Below are 19,932 nucleotides of genomic sequence, written 5' to 3'. Positions count from 1 at the left end.
ATTGTGTGTGGCCTAAGTTTGGGCTGAAAACTAAAATGTATTACATTTTTACAAAATTTTGGAATATGTTTAATTACGTAGACCAATTTTAACAGTTATTTCCAATACAGATTTCAATTCTCTACAAATAGTTTCTAATGCCTTTTGATGTACAATAATTATTAGGGAAGCTGGAATTCAACAGTTCAGAATTTTACATTGAGTTAATGCAAAATTTTGACGCATGTCAAAATTCTCAATGTGTTTTAATTGTACTCATTTTTTTCGAATCCTGAGAAAACTAATAAATATTTTTGAAAAATATAAACTCCGAATGAAAGACTACATTATTACCGAGGGCTGAAAGTCCCTGAAAACGTCTATAATGTTTATTTTAATAAGTTACAGGGCTGAACATAAAAGAGAAGTGCGATATTTAATTTTAAATATTTCATTCAATAGAATCTGCTTGTTTATTCTAAGGGGCTTTCCGCCCTCGGTAATAATGTAATCTTGGTTTTCTCAGGATTCGAAAAAAATCATATTACGATTCAAATGACAGTAAACTCTCGTGACGTAATCTCACCCTTAATGTTCATTGGTTAGTCGATTTAGGCTACCGTAGTAATGTCTAAGAACCGTGGTACCAAACAACTAAAGAAACATTTGTGCGACTGAACAAGAATATCAAAACTCATTGCGATGTCGTCGAGAAAAGATGCTTTGTGCTATTTAGGAATTTTATCGTATTATATGCTTCGTATTGTATCCTATCGTATTATATATTTTTAATACTAATAAAAAAAGACGTAATCTAAAAGTGTAGGTAACAAACAAAATATCATAGATAAGAGGATAATATTTTCATTAGGAGGATAAAACAGCCTAAAAATAATTAGGTTTACTCAAAAACAACGGTTTTCTCAAAACTTATAAAATGTAACTTGTCTCCTTTCAACAATAAACGATTGAATTATTTCTAGGCAATTTGCTTAATTAGTGAAAATATAAGTGTACCTTTAAACGCAATAACATGATGGCTCGAGGCTCGTGGCAGTGATACATATATAGGGTGAGGCAGATAACTGGCCTATTAGAAATATCTCGAGAACTAAAGGCAACAGAATCATGAAAATTGGAATAAAGGGGTTTTGAAGGATGATCTATTAAATGAAAATATTTTCATCCCTTTTCAACTTCCGGTGATACTTCGTTTTTTTAAATGGGACACCCTGTATATTTTTACATTTTTGGATTCTCCTCAATGTCTTCTTTCTTAAAATATAAGGTTTTGTAATAATATACAGGGTATTTTAAAAAATAATTACGTTTTTTTATTAATTTCGTAGCAATATTCACACCCTGTAGAATTGTAGTAGTTTGACATCTAAAACTCTACTTACGTTCAAATGATTTTTAATATACTCTACTATTGTTAAGAATCATTAGTATAGCTAAATTTTTAAATTTAGTATACAGGGTTGGTCGAAACTCGGAATGAGTATTTTCTGAGTTTTCTTAAATAGAATACCCTGTATTTTTGTATTGTAGTGAAATGATATTTTATAGTACTTTTTTATTTCTTAAGCATTCCCTATACCTAACTGCTTTAATTTGTGAGTTATTGGTGATCCAAGCTAAACATTAATTGCAACAAAAAATACGTAAAATTTTATTAGGCTGGCCATGAAAATACTCAATCCCAAATAATTTTTCAGAAATAAATACATATTAATCCAGCCTGGTCCTTAAAATTACCAATAATGGTTTAGCTATCGAAATACCTATGTACTTAGTTAAGATTGTTGGTGCGATTAACAATTAAGCACAAATTAAAGCAGTTAGGTATAGGGAATGCTTAAGAAATAAAAAAGTACCATAAAATATCATTTCATTACAATACTAAAATACAGGGTGTTCCATTTAAGAAAACTCAGAAAATACTCATTCCGAGTTTCGACCAACCCTGTATACTAAAATTAAAAATGTAGCTATACTAATGATTCTTAACAATAGTAGATTATATTAAAAATCATTTGAACGTCAGTAGAGTTTTAGATGTCAAACTACTACAATTCTACAGGGTGTTAATTTTGCTACGAAATTAATAAAAAAACGTAATTATCTTTTAAAATACCCTGTATAATATTACAAAACCTCATATTTTAAGAAAGAAGACATCGAGGAGAATCCAAAAATGTAAAAATATATAGGGTGTCCCATTTAAAAAAACGAAGTTATAAGCCACTTCCGGTATAACCGGAAGTTGCAAAGAGATGAAAATATTTTCATTTAATAGATCATCCTTCAAAACCCCTTTATTCCAATTCTCATGAATCTGTTGCCTTTAGTTCTCGAGATATTTCTAATAGGCCCTTTATTTGCCTTACCCTGTATATGTAATACGGGTTACGAGTAAGATTTCAAACTTGTTGGATCGACGGCGTACTTACTCGGCGGACTTAAAGTACGCGTATTTGCTGTGATACATGCGCGAAAAAGGTCGTCGAGACATAAGTTCGCGTACTTACTCGCGTGTGTATCACACCCTTTAGTGATCCCATCGGGATAATACGAAAGGACTATGAAACAAAATAAGCTCCTCAATTTTTCTACAGAATTTTTTAAAGTTAGGAAAAAATAGAACGCTTCCATTCACCCCCGTATAATGCCATGTAAGCAAACAATTTTTGTTACCGGAATATTAACAAACGACATCAATACATATACCTACAAACTGATGCAAATATCTTGAAAACCGGAGGACAACTAATAGACTAAGAGCCGCTATAGGTGAAAATTCTTAATCATTTTAGGCACGACGGGACCCTATAACTTAAATAGTAGAACCTTAAAGAAAACGTTTGAACACTGTGCCGTCACTTTTCAGTTGCACATGCGTCTACAGTGGCGCATCAAACTTTCCACTTATGGACGGGATACATAAATTAAAAAATACCCTACCTAATTAACAGAATTTAATTTTTTTCATTTTTTTAAGTTTTATGTGATTAAGACATAAGATTCATCGTCATTTTAACCCACCACCCCCTTCTCCCTGCCCCACCATCAAAAACTTTATTTTTCGATTTTATTTTTTTTTGGTGGGATGCAATCAATTTTAAAATTTCAAAAAATTTACACGCATAGTTAAGGGTTTTATAAAACACGTCTATTTTTTATAGACCTGGAGGTTGAGTGTACATAACCTCAAAACAATTTTAAAATTTTTTTTTTGAAAAAAGTATATAACTTTTTTTAGGGATAGCTGCAGATCTAATTTTTTCACTATATTTCTAATTTTTTTCAGATTTTTCTGTAACGTTGGTCACCTTCAAAAATCCAAAAAACTATTTTTTAAGGGGGTTTTGGGGGGTTTGAACGTGTTTTTCTGATTTTTAAATATTCTAAAGAACTCAGTTACTTCAAGATACATATAACCTATAAAAACAAAATTGATTTGATATATCATGAAGTCTATAAAATAGGGAAAATCCCCCAAAACCCCCAAAAAACAGTTTTTCGGATTTTTGAAGGTGGGGAGACCTACGGAAAAATCTGAAAAAAATTTAAAATATAGTGTTTGATAAAACACATAAGATTAAGAAAAAATTAGAGCGGCAGCTATTCCTCAAAAAAAGTTATACGCTTTTTTGAAAAAAAAAATCCCTTTTAATTTTTTGAGGTTATGTACACTCTACCTATGGGTCTATAAAAAATAGGCATATTTTATAAAAGCCTCAACTATGCGTGTGAATTTTTTGAAATTTTAAAATTGATTGCATCCTACAAAAAAAAATAAAAACGAAAAATGAAGTTTTTGATGGTGGGGCAGGGGGAAGGGGGTGGTGGGTTAAAATCACGATGAATCCTATGTGTTAATTACATAGAACTTAAAAAAATAAAAAAAAATTAATTCTGTTAGTAAGTTCTGTTAACTTTTAATTTATTTATCCCGTCCATAAGTGGAAAGTTTGATGCGCCACTGTCGACGCATGTGCCACTGAAAAGTGACGGCACAGTGTTTAAACGTTTTCTTTTAGGTTCTACTATTTAAGTTATAGGGTCCCATCGTGCCTAAAATGATTAAGAAAGTTCACCTATAGCGGCTCTTAGTCTATAATAAAGTTATAAATTGTCAAACTCAATCAAAAATTTTTAGTCGCTGAATTTTGTGCCGGTGTCTATAGATTTTTGGCGTAGATTGGCCCGTATATCCATAACAATAATTCACGTTACAAATGAGAGAGTTAAAAAAATCATGAATAGAAAAGAGACGATTATTGAGAAGAGTCACCAAAAGCAAATCTGCTGATATGGCCACGTGCAAAGAATGAAAGATTATCGACTCCAAAACAAAAAATTATGGAATAACAGCGAAAGAAGAAGGAGGGGAAAATCTAATATGATGGGCTTCTGGAAATTGAAAGGTCATATCGGAGAGCGACTTACGTCCAGGTGATTGGAACAAAAAAATACAACAGAAACCTGTAACTGGAAGGGGAATGCAAGTATTAATCAGTACCAGGGGCGTAACAAAGGCCCCCGCAGCATGAAGCTTTCGGGGGGCCCCAATCGATCAGGGGCCCCATCTTGCCGTCTGATATTTTGTAAAAATCTGTTATTATTATATTATTTTACGTTGTGTGTTTAAATTTAAAAACGTAAATTTTTAAATAGGTTCATTCGGCAAGTGAATCATCTCATATCTAGAAACCAAATCCTTTCCGGTCTCCCGAACTTTTAAAATTAATAAAATTGTAGATATATTCGCTGATAGTAGTGCACGAAGAAAGTTGTTCATCTCATACTATGTACCTACTAATGTAATCATTTAGTAATTTTTGTCCTATTTTATTCTATAAGTACTAATAAACATGAAAAACGTAAGTCGTCAGAAACAATACATGAATACTTACACCAATAGCTCAGTAAATGACAGTTTTGGAGTGAAATAATCAGCGTCAAGACGGACGTAATTGCTTGACAATTTGGATTTAGGTTCTAGTTACACTCCACTTCCAAGTTGGACTTATGCCGTTGGTTGCTTTTACTTCGGGGGTGATACCCCCACTTGGGGTGAAAAACATACGTTTAAAAGTCATGTATAAATTGACTAATTATAAACAAATTTTGTTCTATAGAGTTTCTTTATCTATGTTAATACTTTTCAAGTCATTTGCGAGTGAAAATGTTTATTTTTCAACAAAAAAACCACGTTTTTAGACGGGTCTTTCGCAAATAACTCAAAAATAAGTATTTTATTGAATTAAATATTAGATATCGACAAAATATTTGTAGCAAAAATGTAGCTTATGAGATACAAAAAAATGGTGTATGTACTTATTCATGAAATCTATCGACACAGTAAAAGCACAGTTGAAGCTCATGAACAATTATTCTTATTCGTCAAATTCCAAATGGAATATTTCAACCTGAAATAACTAAAAAATGAAGCACTTTTCGGGAAAAACTCATTAAAACTTTTTTAACTGTTTCAAAAAAGCTTTATTTTTATTTTTTATAAAAGTTTCTAGCACCAAAGCTATACGAGTTACGCTCAAAATAAAGTTGGCCCCTTTTTTGGTAAAAAAAAAAATCGTGAAAATCTCCCCCTATTTCGCACCCCAAATACAATTTATCGCTAGCGCTTTAGCATTTACTTTAAATAGTTATTGTTTATAATATAATCTGTAAGTTTGACTGGTTCGAAGTTCTTATTTTTGAAAAAATTTGGTTTCATAGTAAAAAAAGTTTTTTCATTTTGGAAAAATGTTTTTTTTTCGAGTATTAGTGATACGAACAATATCAAAGAGTAAAGAAATGTAGGTTTTGCTTTTAAAAATATTTTGGCTTTATTTTGTTCTTCTGTAAATTTGTTTAAGATATGGCAGTTTAAAATTTGCAAATACTTATGATTAATAACTCGTTCAAGCCCTTTCAACTAGGGCCCTTTCAAAAATAAGGACTTTGATCCTGTGAAACTTACAGGTCATATAAAAAAGTTAAGTAATTTGTAAAGCGATGATGATTAGTTTTATTTCGGGTGCTAAATAGCAGGAGATTTTCACAATTTTTTACCAAAAGATGTTAACTGTATTTTGAGCATAACTGGGTTAGTTTTGATGATAGAAACTTTTATAAAAAATAAAAATAAAGCTATTTTAAATACTTTAAAACAGTTCTAATGAGTTTTCCCCGAAAATGAATTCATTTTTTGGTTATTTCGCGTTGAAATATTCAATTTGGAATTTGACGAATGAGAAAAACTTTTCATGAGCTACAACTTTTACTGGGTCGATAAACTTCATTTTTGTTTCATTTTTTTTATAAGCTACATTTTTGCTAACAACATTCTTTTCGATCAAATAAATATATACTCTTTGAACTATTTGCGAAAAATCGCCCAAAAAATTGTTTTTTTTTTAAACAATAAACATTTTTCTTCATAATTAACTCGAGAAGTTTTGACCACTTCGGTGGTGACACTGAAAATTACATGGTATCGCCATATTTTACGGTCATTTACTGGGCTGTAACACATATAGGTATTTGTTACACATGACACATGTCGCATTTAGTAATTTTTTAAAGGGGGCCCATTTCCAATTCTGCGGGGGGGCCCCGACGGAGTTTGTTACGCCACTGATCAGTACTTCTATATAAATAAACACCCCCGAAGAATAAGAATAAAAATAGAGACAGCTCGCGGTGCTCGCGGTTAAAAACATGAAACAAATACTGTGTGGTTGAAACCTAAGCCTACAATTAAAAGTACGTATGCTAGTACATAGAAAGTACGTAAATGTTATGTTTTCTCAGATTTGTATGGTGTAGAGACGTGAACGCTAAATAAGAAATGCATGAGTAGTAGGGTGGATCGATTATCGCAATATTTAAAAAAATTGACCCATTGATTTGGAATACCCACCAAAAGTTTCCTTTAGTAACGACAATAAAAAAGTGTTGTTACAACTTTTTGATAAAATTACATCTTCTGCCCTCTATCGGCCTTTGAAAAACGAAAAAAAAAAATGTTGGAATAATAATCACAAAATAAAAAAAAATTGACAAATTGAATCGGAATACCAACCAAAATTTACCTTTAGGAACGACAATAAGAAAGTATTATTACGACATTTGGATAAAATTACATCTTCTGTCCTCTACAGGCTTTTGAAAAACGAAAAAAACAATTTTTTGGCATTATTAACAGAAGCCCGGTCCTGGCGGCTCCGGTTTGTTTAGTATATTGGTCCCATCTTCGGGGTGCGGGGTGCTGCGGCTTTGGACTTTCAAGAAACAAACTGAGAAGAGCAAGAGATCAATGAAGAAAAGGTTTTATGCAAAACTTCCCCGAAACTTTGAAGGCTCCATATTTTTAGGTCACGCAGTACCCCTTTCTGGATCGGCTCTAAGCATTTGTCAAAGTATTGTGAACTTTTTAGAGATTTATAAGTATAATCTAGAAGAACTAGTGGTATTAGGATATAACGGAACATTGGTAAATACGGGAAGAAAAAATGGTATAATTTCTCAACTAGAGTTAAAGTTAGGCCGTCCTTTACAAAGATTTATCTGCAAATAGATAGCTTTTATCCTCAAAGAGCTTTTGCAGGAACTATAGGAAATCAAATAGTGCATTGCAAAAATATGCCGGTTGTAAACTGTGACATTACTGACTGTGAGTTACCAGAAGTAGATTTAATTGACTTTAGCGTCGATCAGAAATATTTGTTTCAAATTTGTGTCGCAATTTCTACAGGGGAATGTTCTGTGGATTTATTAAACCAAAGCCCTGGAAAGTTAAGTCATTCTCGATGGCTATCGTTGGCGAATCGCATTATACGTCTTTATGTTAGCACTAAAAATCCAACATCAGAATTAAAGGGACTAACCAAATTTATTGTCACGGTTTATGCTTCTTTATGGTTTCAGATCAAATGCAATTCATCATGTGTGAATGCATGTTTTACAAACAATTAAGCGTAGTCTAAACTTAGAGCAAAATTTGAAAAGTTTTATAGACCCTGTAATTCAAAGAAATGCCTATTTTGTACATCCGGAAAATCTTCTGCTATGCATGCTGCATGACACTAGCCCGCATATAAGAGAGCTTGCACTTCGTCGCATTCTCAATGCAAAAACTAAGGCCAATAATGATTCATGTAACATCCGACCTTTTATTATTCCACAAATTAATTTTGAAGCAGATGACTATATTGATTTTATTGATTGACAAAACAATAAAATAACTTGCCCTCCATTGCTTCAAGGTTTGAAAGTAGAGGATTTGAAAAATATTATTTCCGGATCTCCTGTGAAAATCATTGACATCGCTACATTTTCCTGTCACACCCAATCTGTAGAGAGAATCGTGAAGCTCGTATAACTGAAGCATCTTCATCGGTTATTGGATCACAAAAAAGAGACAATTTTATCAAGGCAAAAATTGATTCGCGCAAAGATATGCCAAAATTTGAGTCCAAAAAAACTACAAAATTAAGGGGGAGGGTAGGGGGTGGGTAGAAGAATAAATATGACATATTTAAAAAATATTTCAATTGGATATAATTTTTATAATAATAACATGTACTTATTACTTAACTTTTCAATTAAAATCATAAGTTCGTATTTTTTATTTTTTCAACCCCCGATAGAGGGCAAAAGATTAAATTTTTTTTGAAAAATCGCAAATAAAGGTTAGGTTTGTAATACCAATTGGCAACTTTTGCGCACTATTCCAAAACAGTTTTCGAAACTTCGATTTTTCGATCCACCCTAATGAGTAAGCTGCAAGACATTAAGGGCATAGGCACAAAATGTCGCCTATCCGAATGTTCAATGTGTTTAAACGTAATAATTTTTTTCGAATCCTGAGAAAAGTTTTGAGAATTTTTGAAAAATTTAAACGCAGAATGAAAGACTGCATTATTAGCAAGGGCCAAAAGTCCCTTAGAATAACCAAAAAGTTTCTTTTGAATGAGATATTTGAAATCAAAATTCTCACCAAATTTTCTCTTTTTTTTCACCCCTGTAACTTATTAAAATAAACATTATACACATTATACTTCTGCCCTCGGTAATAATATAATGTTTCATTCTGCGTTTAAATTTGTCAAAAATATGTATTAGCTTTCTCAGGATTCGAAAAAAATTAATTCATTTACAACCCATTGAATATTTTGACAGGCGAAATTTTGCGCCTATTCCCTTAAGATGGGGGTATACTGAAGGGTGTTGAAAATATCCGGGAAAAACCAGATTAACTATCCAAATAGTACAGGACAGAACGAACAAACAAAAAGAGGTTGTATTGAAACTACAACTGAGACATATTACATGTCTCCATAGAAAGAGAAGAATGTATTTGTTGAGAAACAATAGGGAACAGTTCGCTGGCAGTTTTATTCAACGGTTCTGAGCACCAGACTCCATGGTCAGAATTGCCATGATAGTAGCCAACCTTCGTAGCGGCGAAGACACATGAAGAATAAAGTATATGGAAAGAAGCTAGTTGGAGCATCATAAATGCTACCCTGATTATGATGGATCATACAATAATCAAATATTTTAATATTTTATCAATATACTTACAGATTAATAATATTAACTACGATTCCATCATCTGGTCTCCTGAAAGCTACTGTGAGTACGTAGGGATCAAAATACGACACTTCAATTCTCACCGAATCTGGAGGAATAAATTTGGAAAAGTGACCCATCGCATAGAACATCGGTTGTTTATAGAACTCATCTGCTGTTTTATTAATCAGTATGGGCGAATCAACAAAGTTGTTTATAATATTAGGTCCTCCTTTAATATTTAAAGCTATATTCCAATCAAGCCAGCCAACAAACCAATGTCGTAGATCCTACAAACCAATATCATGTTTTAGTTTACAAAAGGCCAAATGCATGGTTTTAAAATCGACAAGGCAAAAACGGCGGATTCGTTAGAAAAAATATTCCCATGAGATTTTTTTGCATAATCACATTCGTGAGACATCCCAGAATAAGGTTCAAGAAGTCGCCCACGTGAAAAGTGGTCCAATTTTTATTAACAATTTTTTTAAATCAAATTTCAAAAATTAATATTTTTGGCCCGTATATATTTTTGTTAAGTTTTTTGGACCATTCTGGACAAAAAAGGTCTCTTGTAATTTTTCTCTAAAGTTGATTGTTTTCGAGTTATACCCAATTTAAAATTGAAAAAAACGAAAAATGGCGATTTTCAAGGCTTAATAAATTGGTTAAAAGTTATTATTGTGAATGTCAGAAAGTAACTAAATCAAAGTTTAAAGCCTCCCTACAAGATCCTGAAGAAATTTTTGTCATACTTTTATTACTAAGCTGTTATTTTTAAGTAATAATAATGAGCGCCAGCACGTATTTTTTTTCCTGGAAGCCGTCTGTTGTGAACCGGTTGTACTGCAGCCACTTGGCTTATTGTACATGCCAGCACGTATTAGGCGGCCGTCTATGGTGAGTGCGAGAGAGATGCCATTCCGGCAGTCCAATGGGGAATCTTACTCGCACTCACATTTACAGCCGCGTCAATACGCTCTTACGGATTATTGTTAATAATTAGCTGTAATAACAGCTTAGTAATAAATTAATGACACAAATTTTTTCAGGATCATGTAGGTTGGGTAGGGGGGGGGGCTTTAAACTTTGATTTACTCACTTTATGGCTTTCATAATAATAATTTTTAACCGAATTATTAAGTCTTAAAAATGGCCATTTTTGGGTTTTTCAAATTTTAAATTGTTTATAAGTCGAAAACCATTAACTTAAGAAAAAAATTACAAGAGACCTTTTTATCCAGAATAGTCTAAAAAACCTAAAAAAATTTGTCCAGACTAAAAATAGTAATTTTTGCAATTTGATTAAAAAAATTGTTAAAAAAAATGTTGATCACTTTTCTCATGGGCGGCTTCTTGAACGTTATTCTGGGGTGTATTACAAATGTGATTTTGCAAAAAAAATCTCATAGGAATATATTTTCCAACGTATCCGCCGTTTTCGGCTTGTCTAAAAGCATATCTAATAAGATGTAAATTAGAGCTGAAGGGTCAGACAATAGGACAAGTCATGGAGTTTAAATATCTAGGCATCACACTATCTAGTTAAAGAAAGCTTGAAACAGAAGTGGGAGATCAAGTGAACAAAACAAACAGAGCCGCACGTTGCCTTAATGGAACAATATGGAGAAATAAAAATATCGGAAAAGAAGTGAAAGGCAGAATTTATAAAACAGTCATCAGACCAATAATGACATATACGGCAGAAACACGACCTGACAAAGAAAGAACAAAAAGAATGCTAGAAACAGCAGAGATAAAAACCCTTCGAAAAATCGATGGTAAGACACTATGGGAAAGAGCTAGAGGTGCAAATATAAGACGGAGATGCAAGATGCAATATAAGACAACATTCATAACTGGATAAAAAACAGAAGAGTAGAATGGAACGACCATATAAGCCGAATGACAACAAACAGTATAGTAAGGACGGCGAGAGATGGTTCCTCACTAGGAAGATGATCAGTGGGAAGACCACCCAAAAGTATGGAATGACAACTTACTGGAGGCACATTGAAAAACAGACAGCGTCATTTGGGTGTTACCAGAAAGTTGTCTCCACGAGAATTTACAGATTTATTGTTTAGATCTGGGACTTCTCATTTCTCTCTAATAGATGTCACTACCACTATAGCGCCCAAGACGCAGAATTATTTTCATAATTCTTCTTAAATATGCAGCTTGGTTTCGTTTAGATTCAGAAGTGTTCATGTAACCCCACTGAAAAAGTCTGGAGAGACCGAAACGGACGTATAGGGATGGTGGATCATTTCTGAACCGAAATAAAACAGAAGCTACTTTTGATAATTAATTTTTAATTTAACTACTATTATTTTTGTTCATGTTTTTAACATTTTAATCTCTTTCTCTCTTTTCGTATTTATTATTATAAAAACGTTGTTACAGAAGCATCTTAACCTTCGTCGGGCGGCATAGGTACAATTGTAACTTTTGAGTTTTCAAATTGTGATAACTTTTTTTTTTCAAAGAGGTAGAGCCTTAAACTTTTGTGACGTCTCTACATTTATCTAGTAGATTGTGTGAGTCAAATATAACAAAAAAATATTTATCCAGTTCCCAGAAGGAGGCTTAAATATAAATACTACCCCCATAAACGACAGCATAGGTACATTTATACCTTGTACATTTTTTTAAATAAATAATTTTAAAAAACAATACATACATACATACATAATCGGTTGCCTCTTTTACCATTAGGTGTTGAGGATTCCTCCTTTATATAATACTCTCTGCAAATTTACGCCACTTCTTCCTATTTGCTGCTAAAACTTTTGCTTCTTGCCACGATGTTCCAGCTTTTCCTTGGTCTGCCCCTCGTGCTTTTACCTACTGCTTTGGCCTCCCATGTCATTTTCACTTGTCTCTCACCACTCATTCTTATCATGTGTTAAGCCCATTTTAACTTCTTTTCTTCAACTTTTTCGTTGAGCGATTTTACCTGTAATTCATGTCTTATATCTTCGTTTCTTCTTTTGTCTAATCTTCTTGCTCCCACCACTTTTCTTAAGTACCTCATTTCTGTAGCTTGTAATCTTTTTCTTTGTCTGTCATTAAGTACCCAGTTTTCTGCCCCATATATTGTAATTGGCATATATACAGTTTTATATACTGTCATTTTGGTTTTCCTCGATATTTTTTTTTTGTTTAGGAAATTTTTATACAGTGAATAATAAGTTCTCGTTGCCAATTTTATTCTGTTTCCAATTTCATCTTCTTGTGTTCCTTTGTTGTTTAACATTATTCCCAAATACTTAAAGAGATCTACTTGCTCGATTTTTTGCCCTTCGATTGCAATATTTACAGTTGCTTCTTTGTTGGCTATTGTCATTACTTTAGTTTTCTCCATATTTATTATTAAGTTGTAGTTTTTTAGTTCTTCAGCCCAGATTCTAATGTTATCTGCGAGAGCCTTTTCAGTTCTTGCAACTAATACAATGTCATCAGCAAATGTACAGGCTTTAATTTTTATTTGTTGCAAATTTCTATACCCTATAGCGCATTTTTTAGTTTTTTTCCAACACTACTTTTTAATAACTTCATCCATAACGGAAATAAATAACAGTGGGCTCAACACTCCACCTTGTCTAACCCCGTCGTTATTAGAAAATTCGCCGGAGATTAAGTTACTTGTCCTGACCTGGTTTTTTGTGTTGGCATACAAACTCTTTATTACACTTACAAGTTCTTCATCTACTTCCTTGTTTATCAGGATTTGCCATATTCCTTCTCTATTGACCATGTCAAACGCCTTTTTCGTATCTAAAAACGCCAGGTACAGTGTATCGTTTTTTAACAGTGTTTTTTCAGTAATTTGCTGTAGTGTGAATATATGATCTTGTACGCTGTGTGATGGTCTAAATCCACTTTGTATATCCGCCAGTCGAGGCTCAACAACTATTTCTCGTAGTTTCTTTTCTAGGATAATTTCGTAGATTTTCAACGCTGAGCAGAGAAGTGATATACCCCTATAATTACTGCACTCTTTCGTGTCTCCCTTTTTGTGTATAGGCAGTATTATTGAAATGTTCCAATCCTCTGGGATTTTTTTGTTTGTCTGTATTTTCATTGTTTAAAAGTTCCTTGAAATAGTCTCTCCACCTTTCTATAATGGGCTCATCCTCAGTTATTATATTTCCGTTTCTATTTTTTATCTGCTGTAGTTTAATTTCCGTTTTACTTCTCATATTCTTTAATCCTCTATAAAATAATTTTGTATTTTGGGTACTATTTTCTTCCATAGTTCTTCCAAATTCTTCCCAGGCGTTCTGCTTTTCTTGTTTTATTCTTACTTTAACTTTGTTGCGCTGTTCCTTGTATTTATCATATGCCTCTTGATTTCTTTTTTGTATGTACATTTTCCATAGCCTTTTCTTTTCTCTGACTTCTTTTTTAATATCGTTGTTCCACCAGCTTGTCACCACCAAAACAATACATTTTGTATTTAAATGATAATGAATGTTAGTGTGGATTTTAACACGTAGGTACATATCGTTTTATATCGTTTTAGACAAAGAATGTTGGTCACACAGGTAGAAAACATACTACACAAGTATTTCTCATTTTACGCTGTTTTTCCGTTCCTTTCGATAAACATGACAACTAACGGTTACTGGAGTAGATCCACGAATTCTGTAAGATACTGGAGGAGTATCTACTTCAAATACATACTCTGTTTCGACCGAGGCCCAGTTTTACAGCACTACGAGGAAAATGACTCCTAATCATCATCCGGTTTTTACTTTGAGATTGAAGTATAGGCAACCAAATACTTTTAGAATGATCCTTTAGATATTTTAGAATGATTTCCTGCATTAGTCCTTTGTTTTTTTGTGATGGATTATGCTCTCGATGTATACTTGCTAAGCCTAGCATGCTAAGCCAGTGACGTCAATCATATTATAAAAGAAGGCCAAGGGCCAACGCATTGTTCGACATAAAATGCTAAGTGAGTATACGGTCGAATACTCATCCAACATTTTATCCATGTTATCAATACCGCTTTGGTTTTATTGTAATACTAAATTATTTCCGGCTTCGCTACTTCACTGTCTTCTACTTTTCCGGTATCTCTATTTTTTCTAACTGTGTCTACTAGCCCTACCAACGACATATGCCATGAATTCAAGAATTTAGCGAATTTAAAACTGGTAAAAAAGATATTTGTGGTAACATTCTGCCCATAACCTTTATAAGACGTAACCAGATCCAAAACTGTTTGTTCGCAAACGTAAGTTTGATGCTGTTTTTCCAATATAAATATGGTCTTGTACGAGATAAGCGTTTGATGCGTCACAAGTCAAAAATACTTTGATTCCATATTTAGTGAGTTTGGAAGGTATTGTGTAAAATTTGTACGGCCTCTAAATGGAAACAATTATTATTGTTCGTCGGTGGTTATGCACTGGGATGGTTTGGAGCTTTGTTGCAAATTTTTATCCACCATTGTCTAGATATCTCGTATAAGTGCAGCCTTATCGTTTTTTTTGCGTTCTTCGCGGGTATTTTCGTTGTCCATAATCCACACCTGACACAACTTTTCTTTGCTATTTCTATATACACCTCTTTTGTCGCCATTTCGGCAAACCAGATGTACAGTGGGTGATCATATTATTAGAGCCACCTCAGAAAATTTTGCTTTTGTTTAATAATGGTATCTACATAAGTTTTTCTTTATACGGTCCACGTTGCCTTTGAAAGTTTAGAAATGGATGCTATGTTTCTGTTGGAGTGATTAATATTGAATATTAAAATTTTTATTTCTGCTATTTTCCTTGGTGAGATGTTTTTGGATTTCCCATGATGTTCTGGTACCACTAGTGTAACAAACGGGCAATTTTTACTAAATTCACAAAAAATAGTATAGGCCTGTCAGAATATCACTAGAGAGCAATGGAAACTCACAAAGTTTATTATAACTCTAAACACCAAGAATACAAAATAATAGGCACACGAGTTGCAAGCTAGGCTGGGCAGCACTGACAAACAATGTCATCTGAGTCACGCATTGCCACACATGCGTGTTGCCACTATTGTCAGACTATTTATTGCACTTTCATAAAGTGTAACAAGACAGCCAAATGGAAACAAATCTCTTAATATATGATACAGCTCAATTATATTCCCTTCCTCTAAAACATTGAATTTTACTAGCTGGTTCTAATAATATGATCACCCACTGTATAATCACTATTATTCAGGATGATTTTTAGGTATACACGTATTGACAAACACCAAAAAACTAAACGGGGATCTATGTTTCCAATTGAAACTCCTCTTCCTAGTATTTGTTTACGACCACTATTTTCAAGTTTATTGTTATAGTAATTTCAATAATTTACGATAGATAAGAGCGGTAACGTCATAGCGGCTTCTAGTCTTTGTTTATAAATCCGTACAAGAACAAATTACTGAATATTATTATTTATTGAAATATCCACAATTTTTTTCCAGTTATGCTAGTAATAAATAATATCTTAAAATTAACATATATTTCCTTTTAGATTAACGAATTTTTAAGAAAATATATAACAGATACATTTGTACCTATGCCGTCTGTTAACGGTGTAAAATTATGCCGCTCGACAAAGGTTCAGAATTTCATGGATGGATCATGTGACTAATACCGAGGTTTTAAGGGGACTGGGTAAAATGCGAGATTATTCACAATTTAAAGAGTGCAAATTCTAATACCTCAACGAAGAGATGAATATCAAATCAACAAGAGATATGGCTTATTGAAACTCATTCTTAAGGCAAGACCTTAGGGAAAAGAGGACGAAGAAGAATAGAGGGAGAAAAAGAATATCTTAGCATCAAAACTTGAGAAAGTAGTTCAATACAATGACAAGTGGACTATTCCGTATAGTTACCAGCAAAGTTAGGATAGCCCTGTCAATTTCCAACATCCGGAACAAAAGGCATCGAAGAAAATTATTATAAATTTTTGAAACGAGATTATGATTAAAATATATACTGTGCATATAGCAAAACTGGTAACTATGAAAGTCTTTATTTTCCTGGGCCCATTTGATTCAAAAGATCTCCGTTTTCACTGAAACTAAACCTTAATGTGTTTGCTCCTCATTGTTATTTCCTACACTCAATTTAGAATTTTTGTACCATGTAGAAGTTTATACATGTCTTTTGCTTGGTGTGTCGCAAGCCTAAGTAGGCCCCAATAACTCCAATCGAGGTTCTAAGACGACCGTAAGCGCCCAGCGCATTAAAGGCGGAAAACTAATGCTGCTATTATAAGTTTTTTTATACAAAATATCCTCTGGATATGGCAAAAGAAACATAAAAATCTATCGGGTTTTGGAGAGCTTATACATGCCACGTATATATCAGATCTGCCAAAGTTCTGAGCACATATTTAATAGTTAATTGAAGATGTTCAATAAATCAATTAGTGTCAACAAAACGAGTACAGAGCAGACAATTTTGTGATTAAAAAAATGCTATATTGTGCTTTTCGTACTTCCGGGCCTAAAGTGACAACTTCACTCCCTTGTGACAGGTACTAAAGTGTCACATTTAATCCCTCCGGGATTAAATATTGACGAAACTCCCGGAACGATTAAATCACAAACAAACGAATTTAAGGGATATTTTATTGAAAAATATATATCTTCTCTAATGTTAATAACCGATTTCAGCATTGAGTAATGTGCCCAGAGAGTTGAGGCACAAACCGCTTTTGATTTATCATCGAAGTAGACTAACAGCGCATTTTCAGTAGGTTGTCTCACATTTTTTAAGCGGCACCACTTTTTAAAAGCATCGTACTGCTGCTCGTATAGTTTTCTAGATTTCGGTGGTAACAATTCTTCACCTACTTCGGCTGCTCTTTTATCAATATCAGATACACCTTCTTCACTCATGATACCAATAATTATCAATAACAATGTTTCTTTACAATGACACTAGTAATGACAATGTTTCTAAATTATAACTGTCACAACGCAATGTTACTATGGTAACTTATTTTAAAGACAGTTTATTAAATGAGTTGAAGAGAGAAAAAACTGATTGAAATTATTGAAATAATTAATAAAATCATACCGGAAGTACGAAAAGTATCGTATATACCTTGCGACTGAAGTACATTTAATCCTTCAGGTAAATTATGGCCCTCCCTGCGGTCGGGCCATAAACTTTACCTTCAGGATTAAATGTACTACTTCAGTCCCGCGGTATATAATGTACTATTATCATGAATATTATCCTTATAAAATAAGGGGAATATTGATACAAGGTATAGTTCTATCTTTATTACAAAACTAAGACAATTAGAAACAATATATTATATTTTCAATTAGTTGTGCAGTTATTAATCTTTGTAGATGGTATGAACATCGTTATTATAGTTCTTACTTTGCTATAAAAAAGCTATCCGAGTGAAAAAGGCTGTTAATAACGATAAGATCGATATTAATAAAGTGAAAGCAATATACTTTATCTCCACCAAGATTAGCATCTCGGTACCTAGGTATATTTGGAAATTGAAAAAAATAGCAATATTTGTTTTAGTGGTTAAATAACTTCTTTCTACGGCCGTGCTAAAAGAGCCACTTTCACGCACGCATTTCGTTTCCGAAAGTTGCACTTTCCCGCACGGCGTGCCTGAAAGTAAATTTTCCCGCACGGCGTACGCGAAAGTAAAATACCTTGTAATATGGCATTATAATATATTATAATATATGCAATAAACTAATATTTAGATATTTACTAATTTATTTCAAATTTATCTTATTGTGTTCATGTTTTAATGAAATTATCAGTAGTAATTGCACAAGAGCTCTGAAATTATTGAATTTTTCCCGAGTGACACTTTGACAGTTTTAATTTCACGAGCCGAAGGCGAGTGAAATTATGTCAAAGTGTAACGAGAGCAAAAATTCTATATTAATTTCAGAGGTCGAGTGCAATTTGTTGCGATTATTTTATAAATAAAACTGTTCAAAACCAAAATTTTATTGTAATTTATTTATGTAAGTACCATTAAACACACAGTTTTTATAAATATTTGACGATTGAAAGTCATCACTTTTATAATTTTTAAAACATTAATTGTCATTAATGTCACTGAATGTATTTTTTCGTAGCAACGAAGGGCATCTGACGTAATATACTTAACGACGAAAGATTATCAAAAATTATCGATTTAATTCAGATTTCTGTAGCTTTCTATTGGTCAGAATCTCCTATGAATGAAATAATCGCGATTATTTCATTCATAGGACATTCTGACCAATAGAAACCTACAGAAATCTGAATTAAACTGATTATTTTTTAATGATTTTAACTTCTAATCGTATAGTAAGATATTTGATCACGTGTTTCATTCTGTCCAATCAGATTAAAATTATACTGAGAATTATCTACTGTAGAAAATTACCGATAGAATTTTTTTAAGTAGATTGTTTCTGTTTAATGGCAACCAGTTTCCTAGTTTTGACAACTGTCATATTTAAGAAAATATCCATAATATACGTATTAAAAATAATCTTACGAATATCACACGACAGTAAGAATAATTAAGAAAATAATGCTTCATTTTTACTCAAATTTGTTGTCATTAGGCAATAGCCACTCGAGCCCTGCGGGCTCTCGTGTCTATTGCCAGACAAAAAATTTTCGAAAAACTGTCGCATTATTTTCAATTTATTCTCACTCTCTTGTGATATTATACCCGATAATTTTTGATAATATACCGTCGTCAAGTATATTACGTCAGATGCCCTTCGTTGCTACGAAAAAATACATTCAGTGACATTAATGACAATTAATGTTTTAAAAATTATAAAATTAATGACTTTCAACCGTCAAATATTTATAATAACTGTGTGTTGTGTGTATATAATAGCTGTGTACAAATTGTACTAATTTGTACATACATAAATAAATTACAATAAAATTTTGGTGTTGAACAGTTTTATTCATGAAATAATCGCAACCAATTGCACTCGATCTCTAAAATTATTATCGAATTTTTGCCCTCGTGACACCTTGACATAATTTCACTCCCCTTCGGGTCGTGAAATTAAAACTGTCAAAGTGTCACTCGGGAAAAATTCGATAATTTTAGAGCTCTTGTGCAATTACTAGTGATAATTCGATGTAATAAAACTATTTTGATATAATATTTAAAATTCAGATCAGTAGACAGTTACAATGGTTTTGAATCCTCGTCATGGAAACCAATATCTTTGTCGTGGTAACCCATTATATTGAGAGTTTGGTTTTGACAATCTTGTCAAAGAATTAATATGTGTATTTTCACTTCTAAATTAAAATTGATATAACTCTATTTTTTGTGGCTTTTTTCCAAACGTACGGCTCTAGAAA

The 19,932-nt window shown here is 32.7% G+C and overlaps 1 protein-coding gene across 2 annotated transcripts in view; it reads right to left on the bottom strand.

Moving 5' to 3' along the window:
- LOC114333882 (lysosomal acid glucosylceramidase) overlaps positions 1-19,932 on the bottom strand; it is a 53,518-nt gene that overhangs the window by 10,509 nt on the left and 23,077 nt on the right. The window contains exon 8 of one of the 2 annotated variants that reach the window (XM_028283877.2): positions 9,577-9,854. The exons of the other annotated variant lie outside the window; for it this stretch is intronic. Coding sequence (XP_028139678.1) covers positions 9,577-9,854 — 278 coding nt within the window. The remainder of the gene's footprint in view (positions 1-9,576; positions 9,855-19,932) is intronic. 2 annotated transcript variants of the gene reach the window in all.

The sequence above is a fragment of the Diabrotica virgifera genome, chromosome 1 (assembly GCF_917563875.1).
Source record: "Diabrotica virgifera virgifera chromosome 1, PGI_DIABVI_V3a".
In the NCBI taxonomy this organism is placed as follows: Eukaryota; Metazoa; Arthropoda; class Insecta; order Coleoptera; family Chrysomelidae; genus Diabrotica; species Diabrotica virgifera.
Note: the sequence above shows the minus strand (reverse complement) of the source record. Positions and strands in the feature narration are given on the sequence as shown.